The sequence below is a fragment of the Barbus barbus genome (assembly GCF_936440315.1).
Source record: "Barbus barbus genome assembly, chromosome: 21".
In the NCBI taxonomy this organism is placed as follows: Eukaryota; Metazoa; Chordata; class Actinopteri; order Cypriniformes; family Cyprinidae; genus Barbus; species Barbus barbus.
In genome coordinates this window covers 18,098,897-18,120,630 of record NC_136749.1, presented here as the reverse complement: position 1 = coordinate 18,120,630, position 21,734 = coordinate 18,098,897, and the positions used below count along the sequence as shown (strand labels likewise).

The 21,734-nt window shown below is 36.0% G+C and overlaps 1 protein-coding gene across 1 annotated transcript in view; it reads right to left on the bottom strand.

Annotated features, from left to right (window-relative positions):
* Positions 1-1,577: 1,577 nt before the first annotated feature.
* The window catches only part of LOC306886811 (atrial natriuretic peptide receptor 1-like), a 36,371-nt gene continuing 16,214 nt past the window's right edge, over positions 1,578-21,734 (bottom strand). Inside the window, exons 4-22 of the mRNA XM_079444117.1 lie at positions 21,146-21,259; positions 19,843-19,978; positions 14,987-15,081; positions 13,105-13,240; positions 12,941-13,025; positions 12,713-12,833; positions 12,487-12,561; positions 11,689-11,766; positions 11,267-11,371; positions 10,355-10,426; positions 10,053-10,212; positions 9,737-9,892; positions 5,737-5,905; positions 5,390-5,536; positions 5,179-5,302; positions 5,027-5,095; positions 4,166-4,340; positions 3,837-3,935; positions 1,578-2,865 (exon numbers count right to left, since the gene is read on the bottom strand). Coding sequence (XP_079300243.1) covers positions 2,720-2,865; positions 3,837-3,935; positions 4,166-4,340; positions 5,027-5,095; positions 5,179-5,302; positions 5,390-5,536; positions 5,737-5,905; positions 9,737-9,892; positions 10,053-10,212; positions 10,355-10,426; positions 11,267-11,371; positions 11,689-11,766; positions 12,487-12,561; positions 12,713-12,833; positions 12,941-13,025; positions 13,105-13,240; positions 14,987-15,081; positions 19,843-19,978; positions 21,146-21,259 — 2,262 coding nt within the window. The 3' untranslated portion in view covers positions 1,578-2,719. The remainder of the gene's footprint in view (positions 2,866-3,836; positions 3,936-4,165; positions 4,341-5,026; positions 5,096-5,178; positions 5,303-5,389; positions 5,537-5,736; positions 5,906-9,736; positions 9,893-10,052; positions 10,213-10,354; positions 10,427-11,266; positions 11,372-11,688; positions 11,767-12,486; positions 12,562-12,712; positions 12,834-12,940; positions 13,026-13,104; positions 13,241-14,986; positions 15,082-19,842; positions 19,979-21,145; positions 21,260-21,734) is intronic.

The following is a 21,734-nucleotide window of genomic DNA, read 5'->3' as shown; positions in this document are numbered from 1 at the left end:
AGTGTATTGCAGGAATTTCTCAGAAATGCAAGACATACGCCTTGTTTAACTTCGCAACAAGGTCCTGTGAAATCAAAGAATTCTTTCTCACAAGTTGGACACTTGAAAACGCGGGCCTCGGGTGACAGCTCCTCTGCAGCTGCGAGATTTATGTGGCCGTTCAGACCCAGCGAGACCTGCTCACCTCAATGGACTTTATGGATTCCTACAGAAAGGATGGAAAAAAATGTTTACGTAAGGCGGCTCCCTGGTCTAGGTGAAGTCTAAAGAAACTGGATATTAACTTAAGTAGCAACCACATATGTCTGTCTCACACTCAGGGTCAACAAATAGGGTCACATAGGTTTGGCATTCATCTTATCTTGTGTGAATTTGACTTTGTACTGTATACATACACTTGTTGCATTTTCCAATATATAACACAAATGTGAAAGAATCTTTATTATAAAAATAGAACTTTTTTTCTTATGTGAAGAGCATTCTAATAATCTAAAGAACCCCTTTTCAATAGAAAGAATGTTTTGTGCATCTGAAACTTTCCGGAACCTTTATTTTTTAAGACTGTTGGTCCAGTCTGGTCATAATTGTCTTGTTTATATATGCAAACAAATACTACACTTTCTGATATGTTGATGCACTACCATTAAACTTATTCAAAATTTACATAAATGTAAATAAAATATGACTCATGTACATTATGTAAGGAACAAATATTGAGTGAGAAATGATTTATTAAAAATGAAGCCAAGGTATTTCCCTCTTCTTGTTTTCAAAATGTATGTGTGTATATATATATATATATATATTTATTTATTTATTTATATATGCACGTATGTGTGTGTCAGGACTAACTGTGGAATGCTGAATATAATGCAACATTGGTAATAAGAAAAAAACCTTTAGCAGAAATTGAACTTAAGCCTTTTCTTTCATAAGTGTGCCTCAACAATGATGTTTAAATGTCATCAGTGCTTTTAACACTAATGGATGCAATGAATATTAAATGGGGTTTCAAATGATATGACACAACAATATGTATGTTATGTGTGTCCCTAATGCAAAGATCAAACACAGAGGAGCAGATTTTAATAGTCTCTCACAGAGTAATACTTAACCCGCACTCTCGAATCTGTCACCTTTAAGTGCTCATGGGAATGACAATCTGAAATCAGTGAGAAACTCGGTTGAAAGTAATTTAAGTGTCAAGCAGGTACTTGTGCAGGCTCTCAAGAGAATACATAAGAAATTGAAGACGACTATAAGTGGATTATAGACAGAAACTAATATCAGGGTCTGTATGAATGTGTTGCATTACAGTCATGACCTAATGTGGGTAATTTAGAGATAGACTCTATGCAGCAAATAGTGTGCTGGCTCCTATGACTGTTCGGGGTGGGGATGGCGCAGTGGATAAGACACATGCCTTTGGTGTGAGAGACCCAGGTTCGAATCCACTGTGAGACACCAACGTGTCCCTGAGCAAGACACTTAACCCCTAGTTGCTCCAGAGGCGTGCGACCTCTGACATATATAGCAATTGTAAGTCGCTTTGGATAAAAGTATCAGCTAAATGAATAAATGTTGCCAGAGGTTTTATTATCACTCCTAAACATAGCAAAGAACCTTTACACTTTCTTACTCAAGTAAAATCATGTAAAACTGTCCTGCATCCACAGAAACACATAAACATGTAAAATAATACAAAGGTAAAGTACTTATCATATGTAAAATTAAAAAGTGTCCATCTCCCATGTAACATACCTGTAGACTTTACAAGTGTATTGGGCAAAAAGCTGGGCAAAATGTTAAAAAAAAGTTAGGTTTAATTAATCTGTTAGGTTTTATTTTTATGGATTATTTATGCATTACTCACAAAATTCCTGCTTCATTCACACCAGAAACCAACAACTGTCTCTCGAAACTGGAGCTCCTCTCATTCAGCAGAAACATCCAGGATATAAGCCAGAGATTAATGTGTCTTAGTTGGCATGGAAGAATAATATGCATAATATGTGTGCAAGAGTCTGACTGAGTGAAAAAAAAATTATATAGAAGAATATATATATATTACTCAAGTGAAATAAACAACAAAAAAGTAAATGATAAGTGATCAATATTTGTCTTCAAAACATTTGAATTTTACGAAAGCCAATGTGATTGTTTTGGTGAGCTAAAATCTGTTTCATCATCTTTAATAATTACATGTCTTTTCTCACACACACCCTGGAAGTAATCATGCTTATTTAGCCCAGGGGTGCCCAACCCTGTTCATGGTGATCGACTGTCCTGCAAAGTTCAGCTCCAACTCTAATAAAACAAACCTGCCTTTAATTTTCACGCGATCCTGAAGACCTTAATTAGTTGCTTCAGGTGCGTTTGATTAGAGTTGGAGCTAAACTTTGCAGGACAGTCGATCGCCAGGAACAGGGTTGGACACCCCTGATTTAGCCTAATATATTTTAAGCCAGCAGTGCTGCTACTTATCCACCAGGAGGCTATATTCAATCACATTTAACTCCATTTACAGCTGCAGCTGGTGTTCTAACAAAAGAAACATTTTAAACATTTTACAAGTCAGACATCATCTAGTGCTGTACAAGATTATGTGCATGTGCATTTGGCCAACAGAACAGTCTTGACTTGGTTTCCCTGTGGATGCGTTTGACTAGAGTCAGTGTGTCTCTGTTGATCCCATGGAGCTTTTTTGCTCCCCACTGTCTCAATCTTTCTTTATTTCCCCCAGAAGCCAGTAGGTCCTCATCTTCCCTTTTCCCTTCATCTCCACATCTCCTCTCAGCTCCAGCTGGAAGCAATTGAACTCTTGCAGCACATCTCGAGTGGCTGACGACACATGAATCTTCAGAGCTGCAGGATAACAGCGAGTGAATGATTAGAGTGTTACTGTATAAATCCTGATTAGTTGCGTTCACACAGCTCACTTCACCGGGTTGACTAATGTGTGTTGGCAAACATGATTTACGTGTGTACTTTCCACCTGCAGGTATATTAAAAGAGCCAATCATACTGGCACACAGTGTGTTATTTTAGCATTGTTTATGTACTATTTTTGTATTTATTAATATTTTGAATAAGCTTTTTTCAGTTTTTATTTTAATTGTAGTTTTTATATGGTTTATTCATTTTTACATTAATATTTATTTTTAGTAATCTTAGAACACATTTTAAGTACTAAAACAGTCTAGCAAGGTCAAAATATTAGAAATGCACATAAGGGCCACAGTGTGCAGTATAAGTGCCACAGTACAATGTCAGGATTGTGATGGTCAAGGCAGGCATGTATGCTAATCTTCTCCTTTGAGAAATAAATTAGCAACGCTTACAATTCATCCCTTTCCTGATTGCAATTTGTTTTGCTTTTGTCCAGCGTCATCTAACGCTGATAGTTCTCTTTTATCTGGCAGCGTTTACATGGGGAAATAGGTGGTGGGGGGAATAATTAAATTTGAATTACAATGGAATCTTTTCATCAACTTTTTTTGTTTTGGCTTTGTGAATGATTGTGAATTTCATTATGGAAAACTGGTGTCGATAATACAACATCTGAAGAAGCATGTCTGTTGAAATATTGAAGCAGATGTTTAAAAAAGGCCAGATAAGGAACAAATAAAATATATATATATTTTTGTCCTTTCTATACCAATGTATTGTATAAATTAAAGACACTCAATATTTCTTAATTTCTTGTCTCATAGCCTTAGTATAGTGTCATGGCTCAAACCACTAACTAACCTGCACTCTTGACCTTTACAGTTGCTATGGTTATGAGCACAAATTGCTATTTGGTAGGAATGGGAGCAGTAAGTAGGCCTACTTACGTTCTCCATTCGACTCCATACGAGAAGATGTGTTCACTGTATCTCCAAAAAGACAGTACCGAGGCATCTTCAGCCCGACTACGCCTGCACACACAGGACCTGAAATACACATACACATGGGAAATGCTGTGGCAACTATGCATGCTAATTAGCAAAAATGCTCTATTCTCTGAGAGAATGGACAAAATGTCTGTAATGGATAGAAAGTATAGATTAACAAAGCTCATTACAACCAAAATAATCCTTGTCAGTTTTTTGTTAATTTAAATTCCATCAGTATGTTGAAGACTATTTCAATTTAAGTGAGCTTTTGAAGCCATCATTCTTACCACTGTGAATGCCGATTCGTAATTTCAGCTGCTCATCAGGTCGGTGGCGAATCTTAAATGTTCTGACAGCCTCCAATAGGGCAAGGGACATGCGTGCGATCTCATGACCGTGCAGTTTCCCGTTCCGTACCGGCAATCCTGAAACCACCATGTAGGCATCACCTATTGTCTCCACCTAATCCGATTGGAAACAAAACCACCACAGTACAAGATGGAGAATCACATCGGCGCAAATAAAACAAGTGTCACACATGCGGATAAAAAAAACACTGTTAAAATTGAAGATGTTTTTATTAATTACAGTAAATGTTTTAAGGGGAGGTACTACAGGTGAATAGGCCTTATTTTTATTTATCCAAAGACACATTTTGTGATATGAAAGTACAATAAACTAAAAGCAAAATACACATGATCTGATTTGAAACACTTTTTTTTCTCTTTGTATCCATTCAAAATGTATCTTAAATATGCATATTAAAACCAATAACTCATGGATTCTTCCGCTAAATTATATATTCCCCTAAGCTCCTCTTAAGAAAATTGTATTTTTCATTTATATATTTACATTTATTATATATATATATATACACACACACATATATATATATACATACACACACACACACACACACACATATATATATATATATATATATATACACATACACACACACACATATATATATATATATATATATACACACACACACACACACACAGACACACATACTGTTGTTAACTTCTTAAAAGTTCTTAAAACTGTCAAATCCAAGAAAAAAAAAAGGAATACATAAAGTGAAAAATTGTTTGCAAAACACACACTGTATATAGCTGTCTAGGGCAAATATGAGGTGGCAATACCTTGTAAACGTCAAAATTATCTATAATGGCATCAAAGCAGGTGTAGAGATCATTGAGGAGGGTGACGACCTACAGGAGAGACATCCACAAATCTTTACAGAGTGAAGTAGTAAAACAAAGGATAAATATTCCCAGGCTTAAGAGTAAGATACCTGCATAGGTGTGCTCTCTGCCGACAGAGACGTGAAGCCCACAATATCACTGAAGTAGATGGTGACAGAGTCAAAAGCTTCGGCCTGCACAGTCTCACCCCTCTTCAGATGCTCTGCCACAGAACTAACACAATAGAAATGAAGCCCTATGAGCCTTGGCCAAGTATTTCATTGTTCATTTATTTGCTGTTTATTTTGTGAGTCAACTGACTGGGGGAGGATCTGGTACAGTAAAGCTTCTGCCTTGCGTTTCTCCTCCAGATAGGCTTGAGTCCTCTCCTCCACCAGCTCTTCCAGATTATTAGCATACTGCTCCATGCGAGACAAGAGATTATCCAATATATTACTTCTGTGCTCCCTGAGAAAGAGGATGAGAGACATAAAGAAACAGAATAAGGCAAATGTACATTTTCAACAAAAAAACGTTATAGCATGGTGACACTTATAGACTGGATGCTTTGCAAGCTCCAGTAGTAAGTGAACTACAGAATGTATAAAAGTGTTTGTTAAATGACTTAGACAAGTACAGCAAAAACTTGAGCGCAGAATGGTATAGACCTGTTCTGTTTGCGGAGTAACACACTAATATGGTTGAACTCCAGTCTGTCTGATGGTTCTTCAGCCCAACAGCGCTGCATCAGCTGACCCAGCTCTTCACTGTGGACCTGAGGATTCACGGATGGCCGTAGATATGGCCATTCACCCAGAGCTACACGGTCCACAATCTCTATACACAAGGAAGAGAGAGGAAAAGTAAGAGAAAAAGAGAAATTTTTAACTTAAAGGAACCTATTTCTGATTTCCTACCAAAATCCTATTTTTACATTTAGATAACCTTTTCCAGTATCTTATGCTCATTTATAATTCATCTTTGAAAACACTAATAACAACACTGATAAACGTAACCATTAGTGAATATCAAAATAAATATACATTATTCATACACTGTAGTGCTGCATTGTTCACAAGTAGCAATTAAAATAAGTGATTTTAGTTTTTAGTGTTTTATTTTTATCTTATTAACACAAAATAGTACTTAAAAAATGAGCCATTTATTATCAGGTTATTAGCCATGATTTTAAAATCGACATGAAATTCCCTGAATCCATTTTCTGTAACACTTTACAATAAGGTTCCATTAGTTAATGCATTAACATTAACCAACAATGAGCATTTTTTAAAATATATGTTAAAGTTAGTCTTTAAAAACACAAATTCTATGTTCATTGTTTGTTCATGCTAGCTCAGGTAAATAACAATGTGAATGATTCATCCATGATTGATTCTTTTTTTTTCTTGACCTTGTAAATGTTAATCAAAATGTCAGATAATTCACATTCAGATCTGCCTCCTTCCAATCAACAGCTGATGAATTAAACTAAAATCCAGCCCTGAATAATCTGTTTTACTTGGATGTCACAATACAGATGACAAGATCGGTTGCTTCTTCCATTACATTACAACTTTAATATCGGGGTATAAAAGAAAGCAAGTGTGGCTTTTTGAGTGAACTGATCCTTTAAAACAGTATCAACAGTCTGAAGACATTTTGCCTGTCAAAGTGCTTTCTCTCTGCTATCAATTGCATCAGGGCATTTTCCATCAGTCCAATTCCCACAAACTCCCACAATGTTTTATCTCTGTTTCCCATCCTCTTCCTGATCTCTCTCAGCTCTATTCATCAGGCTCTTACAGCTCTGAAAGCCTGGAAGAAATGGCTGTGGGTTGTAGCACTCTAGTAAAAACACCATTTCTCAGCTCCATCTGAGGCTTTTCACAGACAATCTGGCCTGATAAGAAACAGCTCTTCAAAGCTCAGGACATCTTTACCGCTACACAATTTCTTTGTGTTTGTGTTTTGTATTTATATGTGTGCCAGTGGTGCCAGGTTGATTGGTTGACCAGGAATACACTAGACTGATTGGTTCACCAGTCCAAAACCGTAATCTTCACCAACAGTAATCTTATTACCAAGGTGCCCAAATGCATGTGTGAAGATTGATATGATCTCCTCTTCTGTGTCAATTCTGATTATAGTGCTGAGATCACAAGCTCCAGGCATGCTGACAGCACATGATCTGTGTTTGTGGGTGTAGCAGAAGTCTTTTCTTGACATAAAAGCACACATACACACACACACACACACACACACACACACACACACACACCACTCTCTGGTCTGTATTCTGAATCACATGATTAAATCCATGAATTAGATTAGAGAGGGAAAGAGAGTGAAAGAGACAATCGTGGATGGATATATGTGTGTGTGTGTGTGTGTGTGTGTGTGTGTGAGAGAGAGAGAGAGAGAGAGAGAGAGAGAGACCAATAATAAATTAACCTTTTAGTGTCTCTGAAAATGATATAAAGTGACAGTGATTTATACAGCTTTGCTTTCATTTCATTCACATGGAAATTACAGATGCAATGGAGACATTTCAGAACGTTACTTCAGGAACGTTTTAGTATGTCATGATTTTCATATTTTATGGCAATTAGCAACTCTGTGTAATCATATGGAATCAAAATGCAAAAGTTTGATACAAAAATAACTTGTATGTATGAATAAGAGCTCTTCACACTCTAAGGGTTGTTTTCTGTAAACAAGAGAGAACCATAAGCAGGGGATGCAATGTGTGTGAGGATGTTGGCAGGATGACAAGATAATGTCAAGTGTCTTCCTCTTCAGACAAACTCACTGACGGCTGAGTGAAAAGGGTAGTGGACTGGCAAATTAAGAATGTGTCAGGGTGTTCTTATGCATACATACTGTATGTTTAAAGAATCATCTTTGATGTGTTTGTGGTAAAGAGAGGATGAGAATATTCTTGTGTATGTGTCTGGTTGTGTAATTGTTGACCTCTCTGAAGAACCTGGTTCATTAGCGTCTTTGATTTCTGTCACTGCGGAGGTTCTTGAGGGTAATTTGCATGAGTGTTCTGAGTGCAGAGCCGTGTATCAATATTTTAAAGCATTTTGGAAAGAAGCGGAAAAACAAGTTTTTCATCCTCATCAAACTGTTCTCAGACAATTAAGAGTTTCTGATCCCAAATCTCACAGAGAAGCAAAACCACTTAATTATATTATTTTTTAATTAAATGGAAAACACAAAAAACAAGACTTTTCCAATGCCCTTTTTTGCCAATGTAATGGGAACTAGGGTTTTTAAGCTTATAAAAAAACATGAAAGTATAATGAAACAAATCAGTTCAGTTTGACTTGTGTGGAATATTTCCAATGTTCTAAAGCCATATGATAGCTTTGTGAGAGAAACAGATGAAACAGAAACTAAATTTAAAGGCTGGAATACAATACACAATATCAAATCTGAACAGATTTGAAAACACTAGGCATCATGCACTTGGTTGCCGATTTTATCATTTGGTCACAGAGGGAAAACTCTTACATTACAACCACTGAGACACACTATCAGACATTCAAGGCATTCTGAACACAAAAAACTGATGCAGCAACATAGACCTTGTTGTAAGGAGATGCATGACAAATATAAACAGTATGTGTTCCAAAATATCTAACATGTTTGATATCCTCTGACTGGATGGAATCACAGTCTAAAGCTAAAACAAATCAGTCTATGCCCCTTTTCGGTGAAATCTGACAACTTTGCCCATTATCTGAAAATGACCCTGACTTTCAGCCACTAGTGTCAACTCCTTTAGGCTGGTGATCGAAGCAAAAATCTGAGCAAAAGCCAAGTAGTGCGTGTTCCAGTGTCAAGGTATTGACTAAAAAATCTCATTGGCTTTAGATGTTTATGAGAGAGGTAACATGTCAGCCTCCTGAACAAATCAAGTTCTTTTGAAAAATTTCTGATCTATTCAAAGAATCACAAAATTGAATGATTCATTCAAAAATCAGACTGATCTTGTTTACTGACTTACAGGGATAGTTCACCCAAATATGAAAATTCTGTCATGTTGCTGTCTATGAAGGGTCAGAGAGCGCTCACATTTCATCAAAAATATCTTAATTTGTGTTCTGAAGATGAACGAAGGTCTTACGGGTTTGGAACGACATGAGGGTGTGTAATTAATGACAGAAATTTTATTTTGGGGTGAACTAACCCTTTAATGATTTGGGCAACAGTTTAGAGGAGGAAAGAACTATCATTGAATAGCAACTTAAATTTCAGTCTTTTCTTCACTCAAAACTATCACATGACTTCAGAAGACCTGATGAGTCATATGGATTGCTTTTACGATGCTTTTGCATCTTTATGAAGTTTGAAAGGACTGCATAGTTCCAAACCTGTATGACTTGCTTCATGCCATGGGATATTCAAAAGATATTTTGAAGAACAGCAGCTATTTTTCAGCTATATATTTCAGCTATTTTTGTCTATACATAAGAGTCACCCATTGACTTTAATTGTATGGATATTTTGTTTTGGTTTACTGAAAGTCATACAGGTTTTAAGCAATGTGAGGGTGCGTAAATGTTTAAGGTTTAGGATATAAGGTCAATACAGTCTGGAGATGTGCAGCTTTAGGCTAAACATGTAATTTATGACATGTACTGGTAAGATTGGATCTCTGACCTTTGGGGCTAAGCAAGTCTCCCTCCAGGTAAAAGACTCCTCTCCGCAGAGCCACCTCTTGAAGGATAATGCCAAAACTGTAGATGTCGCCCTTCTGTGTGCCTCCTGGAGGAAAGCACTCCATTCTCAACAGCTCTGGAGCCATCCACAGCTTACCTACACACAGGCGTATGCAGATGCACACAAACACAGACAGGGGACTGACAGTGAACATCAGAGTCCGTGACTGAGGTTTGCATATATGCGTGTTGTGGAAATCTTAGCCACTTAGTCAAACTGACACGAAATGACATAGCTGAAAGGTCACATGACTGACGTGCATAATAAGAGTGGGCGTCCTCCGTGTCTGATTCTGTCCTGATGCTGGACAGCCCATAGTCAGTGATCTTTAGCACAAAACGATTGTCAACCACACAGTTGGATGATTTCAGGTTGCCATGGGATACAATCACACTGTTGTGAAGGAAAGCCATGCCCTGAGGGAAGAGAAAGATTGGAAAGAATAAAAGAAAGCAAGAGGGCAGAGACAGAGCACAATCAGAAAAATGAATTTAATCTCATTTGGAAAGTTATCATGGAAAATAAATGCACGTTGAAAGTGGAGAGGGGCCTCTATACCTTTACTATGTCACTGACTAGTGAATATTTAAACATCCAGTCTAGTGTGATGCTTTCATTCTCCAAAATGTCCTGTACACAGATGCAGAAAAATCAGAGATAAGTGCATATACATACATGTACGGCCCAACAAGTATTTAGACTTAATTATGTACAAATGCATTAGATAACAAAACATTCAAATAAAGTGCTTGAGAGAAACTGACTTAATAAATCCACCAAAATGGCCAAGAAAAAAGTATTGTTCTAACAGTAGAATATGTGGTCATATTTTCTAGTACAAAAATCTGAACACTGGATGAAGTCAGTTTCAAAATTCTTTTTTTTTTTTTTTACATATTAGAGTCAAATGTTTTTAGAGAGGGAATTTTGGGTCTCTCATTTTTGTCACTCCATAACTCAGAAAATACTTAAAACAGAAAGAAAACAATATATTTTATCTTTTTTTGGGAGGGGGGGGGGGTGTAAAATGTTGTATATAATCAAGGAAATTGTATATGAACAAATCCCTCTGTTAAAAACCTTCAGGATCTAGACAGGAATACGAGTCATCTTCATGATTAGGAATTACATGTGAGGGTGAAAGATTTCTCCATGCAGATTTCACAACAGGTTCAAGTAGCCCAACAGTCAATTCTGTGTGAGCTGTGATTCATACATCAATATGAAAATGTGCATGTACCTAGTAGCTGTGGAAGACCTCGAGTTGGCGAAATTACGAATGAAAAAAATGTGGAAATGTCCTGAATGTGGAATTACCAGTCTAAAAGTGTGGTCACATTAGTGAAATTGTACATTCAGAAAAGGTCTATTATCAGTTCAAGGATCAAAGGATCAAAAGGATAGTTTTAGAGTAACGGTTATGTTTAGGGTTGGAGAAGAGAAAACATCATGAATCACAAGCATCTGTACCTGCAGACTGCCTCGAGGGCAGTATTCTGTGACGATGCAGATGTTGGGTAGATCGATGCAGGCGCCGATAAAACGAGTCAAATGCTCATTCTGCACATCTCTCATCTAGAGAACAAAAAGACACTATTATTTTTTAATTCACAGTATATCCTTACAAATATTTTAAAACACTACAATGATACTGAATATAAACTGGTGTAGAAACAGTTCTTTTCACTCAGAAATTGCTAGTAAATTTCACAATTAATAACAAAGTAAAAAGTAAAGTAAAAAGAATTAAATAGCATTTTCTATTTTATTTACAACTTCTAAAAAATATTTTTTACAATGTAGTCAGTTGTTTGTGAATCTATCATAATGATTATAATTGGATTTGCAGAATAATTATTCAGTAGAGCAAAATAACAGCATGACACACTCACATGTTTCAGTTCAAACAACACTTTCCTCGTTAACTCGATGCGCTTTCTGTTGATGTATTTAATGGCCACAATGTTTCCCTGGCAAAGAAGCAAGCACAAACACATACACACATTGGGTTTCCATGTTTTAAGGGGACATTCCATAGACATAATGGCTTTTATACTGTACAAACTGTATTTTCTATCCCTTTACTCTACCCTTATCCCTAAAACTACCCCTCACACAAAATATTTGAGATTTTCAAAAAACTTCATTCTGTATGATTTACTTATTGTTTCCTCATGGGAACATAAAAAAGTCCCCACAAGGATTTTGGGTATTGCCATCTTTGTGGGACATTTTGTCCCCATAACGTAGAGTACACTTGAACTACACACACACACACACACACACACATTCGCTATGTTTGCAATGCGATTTGCAATTTGAGGTTCTAACATGCATATCAACGGTAACACTTTGCTTAGTTGTTATTGTTAGTTAATGCATTAGGTACCATGAATCTAACAAAGAAAAATACTGCTAAGGCATTTAATCTATGTTAATTTTAATTACTACTTATACTAATACAGTTTTAACATTTCAACTTCACTGAATGTGTTATTGAATGCATCATGAACAAACATGAACTTGCAATGAACATGCATTTAAATGATCATAACGTAATAATAAATGAATAAATTCTGTAAAAAATCTTGTTCATTGTTAGTTCATTATACCAAATATGTTACCAAATTGAACCTTATAATAAAATGTTACCCTGTGAACATTTAAACCAGAACATGTCAGAATGATACCTTAAAGTAGCCAGTCTTAGCAAACACCTGGAAATTACCATCAGCTGTCAGCAGTGAACCATAGTTTGAACCTCTCTGTAGAAAATGAGAGAAATCAGATGACTCTGTGATGATAATTAAATAAATAATATATAAAATTATTATTTGAATGAAAACCAGAGAGCTGGAGAAGACATTTAAAAATATGAGTGTGCACTACGTAGTATGTATTGTCTCTGTGTTTTACTAGAGAAAGTGTGAGTTTGCTCCCGGTGCTCCTCATGGCCTTTTCCAGATTGCTCATCTGAATGTCCTCCCAAGAAATTCTCCATAACTGAGCGACCAACTCCTTCTCCAGCTTCAGCTTTCTGTTTGTGTACATACAGTATGTGTTTTAAATGCAGCCATATTTGCAGAACAAAATCACATTTATAAATAACTGGTCAGGTATCAGAATCATCTAGCTAGCTCTCACCTGTATATAAACACAGTCACAGTGAAGATGATGACGAGGATGAGGAAAAGCACAATGGAAATCATCTGGTGCATTGTGATGGTTCCTAAATGTTAAGAGAGAAAGTGAAGGATAGTGAGATGCAGGTAAGCAGTTGGACTGCAGAACTAGTGTATGATACCCACGTGCACGACAGGCAGGGTTGTCGTTCTTAAAGCCGCAGAGGGGCACATCCCAGGGAATGTTGCCACCTGGCCACTGGATAGCCATCCCAGGAAGAATCTTCATCTGCTTCTGTGTGCCATTATACACTGCCACGATCTGCAGCACACATTTAAGCAAAAAGAGAACAAATGCAATGGAGAAATATAATTTTATTTATATAATAAATTCAATTCTAATTGTAAATTGAAAAAAACACCAGACATGTTACACAAACATGTTAGACTTGTTGCAATACTTTTAAGACCAAAAATTTCATTAAAACAGAGGTAGTTCCATTCAAAAGATTAGGGTCTGTAATGTTCTTTTCCTTTTTGAAAGAAATTAATTTTATTGAGTAAAGATGCATTAAATTGATCAAATATGACAATAAAGACATGTATAATGTTGCGAAAAAAGAAGAAATGTTTCTTGTGACACTGAAATCAGCTTTGCCATCACAAGAATAAATTATATTTTAAGATACAATAAAATAGGCGGACTTGAGACTTGTAAAAACACAGCTAAATGCTATACACACACAAATCTATCTTGAGCTATGATTTCAGACACATTAGACAAGGAATATATATGTATATATATATATATATATATATATAGATATATATACACGTACATACACACACACACATTTTTCAATGCCTGTCAATAGTGAAAGATGTTTGTGTGTGTGTGTGTACTTGTTTATGCTATATTGTGGGGACCAAATGTCCTGTGTGTCAGCCGCGCCACAAGGATACATCTACGTTTGTTTATGTTTTGATTTGAATGAAAACAGCGCATTCGGTATGCAGATGACACAGAAAAGCGTACGCTGCTTAGGTCCAGTGGATATTCTCCAAAATGGCGCTACGCTGGACCAGAGGAGACGAATTGTTGAATAAAGTCCTTGTTTTGTTTTCTTTGAGCAGAAAAAGTGTTCTCGTCGCTTCATTAAATTCAGATTGAACCACTGATTCAGATGGACTATTCTGATGATGCTTTTCATACTTTTATGGACCTTGACAGTGCAATTTACTATGCAGTCAATGGGACAGTCCCAAGCATCCAAAATATCTTAAATTGTGTTCTGAAGACGAACGAAGCTTTTACAGGTTTGGAACGACATGGAGGTAAGTGATTAATGACAAAATTTTCATTTTAGGGTGGAGTATCCCTTTAATGGCAGCAACATCAATCAAAAATTTAACTGAAAAAGGGCAGTATTTAAGAAAAAATGACAAGGACAAGCTTCATTCAGAGAGCAGCTGAGATCTTTGCTATCTATTCATCATCTATCTTGTACTCGCTCACACACACACACAAAAAAACATTCCCCTGACTGAATATGTATCCTATAATTAAACTTCCTACAGCCTGGCCTCCCAATTACCAATCAAATGTCTTTCAGAAAGGAGGGTTTGTGTGTGTGGTTGGGGGTGGGGGCTTTGGTTTTAAATTTATGCCTCCAATCTGCCACTTGGTTTTGAGATTCAGGTGTTAAATTTTAATTCATTAGCCTGTAACAAAGGCAGAACTGTTTGGATGGCACACACCCATAACTGCTGCAAAATGAGGTTGCATTTCATCTGTCTATTACTAAGAACAGAAGCATCATTGCTATTCAAAGTAAGGTAGCACGAAGTGTTTGTATAAAATACATAAATAAAAATAAATTAAGAATATGAAGAAGCAGAAGAAGAAATTAAATAATAATACATACATATTTTAAAATAAAAAATATGGAGCCCCAGTAGTTAATAAAAAAATAAATGCAAATTACCCCTACTAAAATACCTCATTTGAGAATATCAGTAACAAAATGGCAAAACTGTGAGACAACGTAAATATGTGATTACCACTGACCTGAAAGTTGCCACTGTTCGTGTCAGTCATGTCCCACAGGGCAAAATCAGTCTCTCTGTCTCCATTCTCATCAATCTGCACCAGACCAGTGACACCTGGGAAAACCAAGTGACAAAGAGTGTGTTATAGGGTTCATTGCAACAAATTCACATCAGGACCACCAAAATTCTCCAAAAAAATTAATAAAAAATAGCTTTGAAAAAGTGAGGTGTAAACTTTGACATACTCCATCATTTAAATCTGAATATAAAGTTCAACCACATAAAGCAGGAGACCCATAGCTAAAATGATCATTTAAACAAACGATCAAATCCTTGAAGGGATAGTTCACCCCAAAAATGAAAATTCTGTCATCATTTATACAGGTTCACGTCATTTTAAAGCAGTATGACTTACTTTCTTCTGTGGAATAAAAAAATATATTTTGAAGAATGTTAGTAATCAAACATTTTTAGTTTTCATTGTTTTTTGTCCATATACAATGGAAGTCTACCTGAACCAAAACTGTTGGTTACCAACATTCTTCAAAATATATTTTTTATATTCAAAAGAAGAAAGATATACAGATTTTAGAATGACATAAGCATGAGCAAATTGACACAATTTTCATTTTTTGGTTGGACTATCTCAGTAAGTGAGCTATAATTCTACGAAGACATTAACATCACATACCAATCACTTTGTCACATTATGAGTAATCAAAGTGATTATAATCACACATAGTAAATCAATCCACACACAGTGAATGTGTATACAACAAGTGTTCAATCAAATCTGATTGAGTCTCTTGAAAAGCTTCCGATTGTGCCCATCGGCCAATGAGGGTCAGGTGCGGGCTGTAATTTCCTGTGGAGGCCACTCACCTTTTTAAATGGGCTACAGATAGAGGCCGAGTCCAGCTCAGAGGAAACACACAGTGACATTTAGACTGATATGAAAAGCTTAAGATTTATCGGACTGGAAATGTCAAAGCCATTGGAGAGAGAGGGAGAAAGGAAGAGAGAGATGTCCTCACACTGGCTGATGATAAGGATAGCTTTAATAAGCCTGCATGAGTTATAAAAGAAATGGACACACACATAGACAGTTAGTGGACCATGACTGCCCATCTTGTGCAAATTATATTCAGATTGTGAGGAATGTTTTGGCACATATTCCCCTTTGGAGGATAAAATGAAATATCTCTGAACATTGACACTTAACATCTCCAGCCAAACATTCTCTCAGTGGACATACAAACTATTTTGGAGGATATTTTGTCTAAATTGTGAGAATTACCTTTTATAGAACTGGAAGCATCACTAAAAACAATCTGGAAATTACGTTTTGTGTCTGATACCATCATTTTCAAGCAAAAGTGTATTTATTAATGTACTTAACTTGGAGTTATATATAATAAAACATTAAAACATAAATATTTTTTATATCAAAATTAACATTTTAGGTTAAACCTCAAATTAATATATAGGGAAAACAGTATATTTTATGTGTCTTTATTATCTTTTTGGAGTTATTTTATATATACCTTTTATGTATACCTTGATAAAGATAAATATCTATAGAAAACAGCATAATTGCCGTCTTTAAGTTTTTGCTTTTATTAGTTCATTTTCAACAGTCCTGTGGTATCAAATTAATTTTAAAAATTTAAAATTAATATGAGGCCGTAAAAGCAAGACTTGCATGCAAGAATTAGAAAACAATTAGCAAAATGTTTTTGAAATTTTTTAGAAAGTTTTAGATGTAATGTAAATATAGCCTATGCTACAGTGAATTATTTCACATCAATTACTTATTTATCCAATTAATCTAAATTAATTGTTCTATTGTAATTTTTAACCTGTGGTACATTACCATCACAGGTGAAGAAAGAACAATAGTCATAAAAATGAGCAAAACTAGAAAAAATGCTAAATTCTAAGAAATTGTTAAAGGTGCATGAAATAATGGGCAGTTGGAAGATATTACTGGTTTGAAGTCAGTCCCTTTCTGAGTCAGCTGTGCAAACTGACACAATGTATGCACTCAATCAATATAGATCTGAAAAGGATTTCATTATCTTTACAATAAAGAGAATGAATGATTTTAGAAGCGAACTAAAGGAAGTCTACTTCCTCTTTCAAATGTCATATAAAAGGCAGAACAAGTATGTAGAACGTTCTTGCGCTTCCGGTCTATTCAGTTGCTTCATATCACTGTAAAACCCTTGTGTGCCCAAGTTTGTAAGTGCAGTCTTCAGGAGACAGGATTACAGGATATAACTCTAGCTTTATAAGAACTAGCTGTAAATGAGCACAATCATGCACTGAATTCTGTAAAATGCTAAAAAAAAAAAAAAGAAAAAAGCACAGTGTTCACAATATGTTGACAAGCAAGGTGCTGTATGAAGGATGTGATATGACAAGGAACAATGAACACTACATGACTAATGAAAACATAAACAATTGTGAAAAAGGAACCTTGGGGCTCCATGTGCTTTAGACGCTTCATCGCCATTCACAGGGAAACAGCTCAAGAAGAGAGAATGAGTTATGAGAAGCAGGGAGGGGGAGAGGAACAGGTGGAAGGACAGAGATACGACAGATCCAGGAATGAAAGGCACAATATGGAGACAGAGCAAAAGAGAGAGAACATCTGTACTTCAGTTGGTTAGAGTTACTAGGAAGCAATAAAGTTGCCAAAAGCCATATGAACTATCAATTAAGGAATAAATAAGTAAATTCACAAACAAATGAGTCTGGGTAAAGTTTTGTGAGAGAGAAGACAGAAAACAGACTAGCATGTTGTCTCTAATGCACGCTCTATTGAAATTATCATATAATTAAACATCAGATTATTACAGGACTATAGTCCACAGGAATCCTTCAACAGGATTCGTCAATCAAGGGCCATTCACACAAGTGATTAATTGCATTAATTGTTATTTTTCCTTCATAATTGATCTCATTAATCTCTACACATGCATCTTTGGATGTACACTTAGCCTAAAAGAGCCTACACTTACAAAAGGACTATATTCACTGTATAAAGGCAAAACTTTCTGTATACACAATAAATCAATGCAAAGGCATAGTCAGCCTACAGTATGCAAAATAGCTGTAGGATATCACATGAAGGTTTTGCATGAACTATTATAAGGTTGTAATTAATTGATATGTATTTTGACTTGCAGTGTGTCTGTGTGGGTTTCTGTGCACATGTGTGACCATGTTTCTTTTTCTGAACCTTAGACCTTACAGAAGTCACATCATAATTCTGGAAAGTGCGTCACCAGATCAGTCTCTGCACCGAGCTGTTTGTTGTGGGTCTGTAATGCCAGACTTTCTGCTGCAGGGCAAATTATTACATATTCTGTTTAATTGATAGAAACCAAACTGGATCTAGCACAGACAGAGGCCTGATTCTCTTTCTCTTAATGATTAATTAACCTACGATGTACACAAGCCCTGAAGGGTAAGAGTTATTTTAAGTACATCCCAGAAATAATTTAATATATATTTTTTTCCTTTAATAATGAAAAAGAGATTGAACTTTAGCGAGAGGAAAAAAATTGCAAATATGTTTTTTTTTTGTTCTTACACATAGCAGAAAATCGTAATAATGTAGCAAATAAACTCATGAAATCACTTTGCCCTTCAGAGTTTCCACACTGACGTTTTTTAGTTTGTTTTATATCACTGAGCTGAACACATAAAATACTAACAGACAAAAAAATCTTAACCAACCTTCACCAAATCCACACATAACACAACCTGACCACGCTGAGAAGATAAAAAGAATCTGTTTATGATGAACTGAGCAATTATCTTTTTTACAACGCCTGACCTTCAGCCAGGAACATTAGCATAACTTTTTTTTCAGTAATCCCCATTGACCAGAATATTAGACTAGAGAGACATTTGTGCAGCATGTGACCTCTACAGAAGAGAGCAGAAAAGGCCAGAGATGCACTTCTGTTTTTGGTGGCCATTAATCGAGACAGTCCCATGTTGCTTTTGAGAGCTTTTAAAACTTTATTCAAATGAATCAGCATCACATAACACATTATCAGCATTGAACTGAAAAATATAGAAGTAGAAAGAGATGTGGTCCTGCCAGTGATAAAAGATCATCATCATCATGTTATTATTCAAACAGCACTGCAGCAAGGTAAAAAAGATGTGTCCAAATTTAATTTAAAAACGAAATTATTTATAGAATTTTTGTAGTTAGAAATATTATTAATATATTATGTTAATAATATTATTTCTATCATGAGAACTCTGAAGATTTTAGCATCATAATAGATATGACAGTGTTAATGTATTTGGTCTTGGTGGAATAGATCTGCTATGCTGCTGCTAATGAATTGCTGCTGCTGTTGGTTATTGCTGTTGTTGTAGATTATTGCTGCTGCTGCAAAGCAGGAACATGAGGTACTTGCTACTGCAAATGCATATAGCGATACGGTGCTGTGAGTATACTGCTGCTGCACAAATAAATAGCATATATAATAACCTGTAGCAGATCTATACAGGTGGAGCTGGGGAAGGTGGAGGTTCGCATTGTGAACTGCTCTAGTGAATGTTAACCAGCCAATTAAATGTAAAGCAGTAAACTCATTGGCTGCGTATGGAAAAGAAACCAATCAGCTTGTGCTAAGCATAGTTTAACGCTATGAATATCATCAGTTTACGTTTACAACCCATTGGCCTGCACCATCTAGAGTTTCATGACAGAACTGATTTGAAATTTATTTAATTTAATTTACTTTATATGAAAGATTATGGATTTGTCTTTCATAGTTTGTTTTCTATGAAAGACAAATCCTTAGCTCATGTTCTGGATTTTGGGTTTCAGTTAGATCTTGTGCTCACCGTAATAAGTCCGGTTCCACATTCTCTTTGTGACAGAGTCTCCTGAAGGTCGGCCATGTCCTTCTGCAAGACTCTCATTTAGAGCACTGCAGTACAACATCAGACCATCATAGAAACCACCTGAGATGATGTTCATCTGAAAGAATCAAATACACAAATGAATGCAAAGATGAGCAAATTCATAACTAGGCTGGTCCTGATGGACGTGTTAGATTGATTTTCTCGACACAAATCCTACTTAGGGCGTTATAATTCTGTTGATTTTTTAAAATGTACCTGATCTGATCCGAATCCTTCATCAAGTATTTGCCACAAATGAAAAATGAAAGTAAGACTGCGTGAGGCACAGGGTAAAGTGCTTCATCTCTTAATCTTTTCTCCCGATCCATTTTGACCATTTTACCCCTGCAGAGACCCATTTACATGCAAATGAACAAAACTGATGAGGGACTTGCTTTTTCCACAAAGTCTCATACAAATTAAGACAGATGTGCTTAAATGACTTGTTTGTCTGGTAGAGAACAGTGATAAACATACAGAGTTCTTCTCAGAAGCACACCTGATCTTAAACACCCACCCCATGAAATGGCTCAGCAAGCCCTGTTTTCTCTCACGTGTCTATGTGAATGTGTTTTTATGTACGTTGTTTTGAGATGCACTGTGAGATGAAGATCCTGAATTGAACTAAATAACCTCTCTACATGCATATTATATGTTCCCTACTTTATTAAATTCAATAAGCAGAACACACATTAACAGAAAAATGCATCATACACGTGAGCTCCAAAAATACAAACATATTTTCCTACATTAAAATGCATGAACTTTAGTCTCCTGATGGACGCTGTGAAGCTTAAATCCGTTTGACCAGAAATTTGCATGTGTACATTACATTAATTTCATATTCTGGGCCTCACACATTCATAGAGATATATAATTACGTTCAATCTTTACCAATGCAGCACGATTTTTGAAGAAAGAGAGCAAAAGTGCATTGCAGTCTGTATCTTTGTGCATTATTAAGTGAATAGAGGACTATTACAGGAAAAGCTGTAAACACACATAATGCATTTAGGCTGAAAAAAAACATTCATTTAATCATTTTGTGTCCCTTTAAGCTCTTTATTAGAGAACCCTGGCTGTAATAGAGACACAAAGAGTTTCTAGCAAGATAGAAATAACAGTCATATCAAGGGAAGAGAAAAGATGGAGAGCATAGTAGAGTCTTGGTAGAAAGGCATAATAATACAACAACCAAAAATGAAAGGAAAACAATATATCACTTCACAATGATCTCTCTTACCAAAGAATCCTCCACTGTGAAGTTGAACATCCTTTTCGCATCCGATTTTAGATCACTGACAAACTCCTTGTACTCCTGATTCTGTGGCTCTAGGTAGGTCAGAATCTTCACACTCTGAAAAATATATATATATAAAAAATATACAATTTGTCCTAAGAGGAATATTTTCAAAATGTAATTGAACTGTCATGAATCTGGTCTGAACTTCCGTTAACTCACCACCAGAGGTCACTCGCTCACCACATGGACTCTTGCACCACACTAACTGTTGCACGCCACCTCAGACTACAATTCCCATCATCCATTGCACTGACGACACACAGCTGATTGCACTGATCACACACCCTACATAAACCATGGACTTCCTCTTCCTCTCTGCTGAGTATTGTATGCACTTATCGCTACCCTAGCTGATAGCTACCTTACGCAGCCGTTCATAGTTTTCATAGTCTTAGTCTTGCCTTGCCTGTTTTGATTCTAGCCTGTGTATCTTGGTTTAACCCTTTGCTCTGCTGTTTCGGATTGTGTTTGTACCTGCCTGGATTATTGCTCGTGTACCTGGTTCATCTCTCTTTGCCTTGCCCTGTTG